At 33.7% G+C, this 3,930-nt stretch overlaps 1 protein-coding gene across 1 annotated transcript in view; it reads left to right on the top strand.

Annotated features, from left to right (window-relative positions):
- Window positions 1-2,226: 2,226 nt before the first annotated feature.
- The window catches only part of LOC110028171 (non-specific phospholipase C2-like), a 59,913-nt gene continuing 58,209 nt past the window's right edge, over window positions 2,227-3,930 (top strand). Inside the window, exon 1 of the mRNA XM_020729915.1 lies at window positions 2,227-2,897. Within this exon, the coding sequence (XP_020585574.1) occupies window positions 2,311-2,897 (587 nt within the window). The 5' untranslated portion in view covers window positions 2,227-2,310. The remainder of the gene's footprint in view (window positions 2,898-3,930) is intronic.

Raw genomic sequence — 3,930 nt, 5'->3', positions numbered from 1 at the left:
GATGTATCAAAACTAGACAAACATCTAACCTTAAATTAGTGGGATAATTACAGATATAACACCCAAAACATTTGCTTTTAACAAATCTAGCATCCATGATTTTTTGAACTACCGAACCGCATTTAAGTGTACCACGATCAAATCATTGAGAATTTAATAAAATGGAAAAAGATGGGCTGAGGTTTTTTGACGAATTTTGAGATTTGATTGAGAATTTGAAAAATGGATGAAATAAAGTGCTCGGTATAAATAGTAATGTCTCATTTGTTATGTATGTAAAAATTTTCAAATATAAATTTGTTATTGTGATGTTTCTACAAAATTCTTAATTAAATTAACAATTTTATTTATGGGCATTTACATAAATACCACCCAATTCCCATGTATTTGCATATCTAACTTTAAATATCACCCAAATCTTTCGTATAACATCAACCATGCTACTATTTTAGTTTTTAAAAGTGAGATATATGAATTTGTGCATGGACAAGAAGGTGTAAAAAGTAAAAGTTTAGGTTAGAATTAAGTGGTATGCATGTAAATTTCCCTGTTAAAATATCTTATCTCTTATTTATAGCTCTTGGGGTGCTTTTGACTTTAGTGCACGAGTGACAGAAATTAAATAAAAAGTAATGCTGCTCGTAAGTATGGGGGGTATATTGCCTCTACAATGTGACCATATCATCTTCTTTTTCTGTGCGGACTCCTGAAGTAATTTCACGTGCCGTGAAGATTATCTCTGAGTTATTTTTCGATTATTTTTAACTTATTTTCAATAATTCGAAAATAACCCATAAATAACAGCGATCTTTATTTTTTGGTTATTTCTGGGTTATTTCGGGATTATTGAAATAATCCATAAATAACCTAAAAATAATTCAGAAATAACCTCCGTGGCACGTAGAGCTACGTCAGGAGTCCGGACAGAAAATACACACTCCAATAAAGCAATGGGGAGCACGCCTTGGGGCAAGTTACGAAATTTTTTTTCATCTTAAAATCTCTCAGTGCAAGGATTGATTCGTAACAACAGCAAATTATTATCAAACGACGCATACTAAAATTTATTAATGTAGCTAGCGCTAATTTTGATATGCATTAAATTCACAAAAAAATCTCCAAAAAAAAAAAACTAAAGATTTGTTCGTAATCTTTTATTTTTTTTTTTTAAATAACGTCTTTAGTTTATTTTTCACTTTTTTTTTTAAATATTAAAATTCTTTTAAGAAGTACTTAGAATACTTATGAATAATGGAAAATTTTTCTTTCTGAATCTGGGCATAACTTTACAAAGTTCGAATAATATACCGTCATATGTGTTATATCAGACTCAAGTTCGAATAATATACCGTCATATGTGTTATATCAGACTCACCTAAAAAATATTAAAGTAAACCCATAGACTCCGCAATAATCCCAAAATAACATCGAAATAACCCTGAAATAGTCTCTATTTTTCCAATTTATTAACCATGAAATAACCTCACCGAAATAACACCATAGAAGTTATTTCATGGTTATTTCTGGGTTATTCAGGGTTATTAAAGATAAACTCATTATATTTCAGTTTAATAACCCCAAAATAACCTTCACAATCTTATTTCAAGATTATTGAATAGAACCGAGGATGTTATTTCAAAGTTATTTATTGGTTATTAAAGTGAAATATATAAATTTTTCTTCAATAACTCCGAAATGATCTTGAAATAATTTCTACCGTTTCACTTCAATAATTCCGAAGTAACTTTCATGATACAGCACAAGTGGCGACATTACATCATGAATAATGGAATATATTTGAAACAAATTTTTATTTTAAATATTTTGTAAGAAGAATTGCATATGCCACTTCAATGGCCCCCCGCACACCTCATCTGCTCATCAACACGAGCTGCTTTCACCGTCATAATAGACCCCAACGTTACTCCACAAGCGGTCGCCGCTATCATTGTAACAATTGATTAATTTAATATTTAATTAAAGCAAAAAAAAATAGTTTTCATATATCAAATATTTTAGAATTATAAATAAAATGAGATAAAAATAGAAAAGTAAAAAAAAACAGGGGTAAAATTGTCAAAACGGCTCAAAGTTTTCGAGAAAGAAGTTTAGATGAACCGTAGCAGGCCTACGTTAAAAAAAACAAATCTGAGTGCACAATAATTTATGCAGCAGTTCACATGCCCTTATAAAAGCTGTACAGGCCAGCTGAGTACTGCAGGCTCCACCCGCCTTCACGGGGTAACCTCGTCCCCACTGCTCCGCTTATAAGACGAAGTGAGCTCTACCCAAAAGAAACCAACGCACATAATGGAGAGGATTCTCCATGTCCGACGGACGAATTTGCAGCAATCTTATGTGCTCTGTTACGCATTGCTACTTCTACTCTCCGGTGGAGCCCCGAAGGCGGCTGCCGGTGGTCCGATAAAGACCGTGGTGATTGTTGTGATGGAGAACCGGTCGTTTGATCACATGCTTGGCTGGATGAAGCGGATCAACCCTGAGATCAACGGAGTGGACGGATCGGAGTGGAATCCTACTTCGACGTCGGACCCGAACGGGGCTAGGGTTTATTTCAAAGACAGAGCTCAATTTGTGGATCCGGATCCGGGCCACTCCTTCGATGCGATTCTACAGCAGGTGTTCGGCTCGAACGACACTTCGGTTTCGCCGCCGCCGATGAATGGGTTCGTGCAACAGGCTGCGTCGATGTCAGCGAACATGACGGAGGCGGTAATGAACGGGTTTCCGCCGGAGATGGTAGCGGTGTATAAGGAGCTCGTGTCGGAGTTCGCCGTCTTTGATCGGTGGTTTGCTTCGGTGCCTGCATCCACTCAACCCAACCGGCTCTATGTTCACTCGGCAACCTCGCATGGTGCTTCAAGCAATGATGCCGGGTAAGTCTAATGCGAGCAAATTCCGACCCCAAAATTCACTTGTTAGGTTAGAACTTCCAATAAAGAGTTTGAAAAGTTGGCGATGATGCGGATTTTTTTATTGAATAGTTGACATTTGCGCTTCTAAGCGTGGTCTCATGCCATTGATTTAGATATCGTCCTCGCGTCTTGGGTTTTATTGATTTATGGGTCTATTTTTGATTTGACGTAATTTACAATCGTTATAAAAAAACGAAGGGATTTGAATATTTTATGTCTTGAGCGATGCTTTATTATAGTATCGGAAGCTTAAATGAACGAGAGGGAGATTGATGACTTATTTCAGGTTCAGAATTTTGTTTTAAAAGGCAGGATGTGTGTATATGGTTTAACCTCCCTGGGAATAATTTTTTTTATAGACAATTTTATATAAGACTAAGTGGAGTGCCGCCATATTAACTAAGTAATATGATATAATCAACCGCCGAAATAATTAGATTTATCAATTTGACCATATTTTATTTTAATTTTTCAGCGGCTGATACATCATTTATTTTGAATCAATTTCTATTTAAAGTTTGATTATTATGATTTGGCAAAAAAGAAATAATAATGGAATCATAGCAGTATTCACAACAAATAATACTTAGGCGATGAAAATACATTGCGATTGTTTTGTTTTTTTAGTCCTTGCCGATTTTAATCTTTTGATAATGATTTTTATTTTACGAATCAATAATTTCTCATCAATTATTGTTTTCAATAAGACAAATATTAACGATTGGCTTTCAATTTTATATTCAATAAAAATTAAGATTATTCTAATTAAATTGTGATCATTATAGTTAAATTTCTTTAAAAAAATATAATGTAAAAATAATTTATTTTTTATTTTTATCTTGTACTTTAATTAAATTATTTGAAATTTCTATTTTAATCAATTTTGATCAGGATATTGTCAAAATTTTATACAATGGGATTTTAAAAATTTATTCCGATCATTATGTTGTTCAAAAGTTTTCCTAGGCAGGTGTCCTGCCGGAAAATTTTAATT

The sequence above is a fragment of the Phalaenopsis equestris genome, unplaced genomic scaffold (assembly GCF_001263595.1).
Source record: "Phalaenopsis equestris unplaced genomic scaffold, ASM126359v1 Scaffold000499, whole genome shotgun sequence".
NCBI classification, from domain to species: domain Eukaryota; kingdom Viridiplantae; phylum Streptophyta; class Magnoliopsida; order Asparagales; family Orchidaceae; genus Phalaenopsis; species Phalaenopsis equestris.
This window is presented reverse-complemented; position numbering and strand designations above follow the sequence as displayed.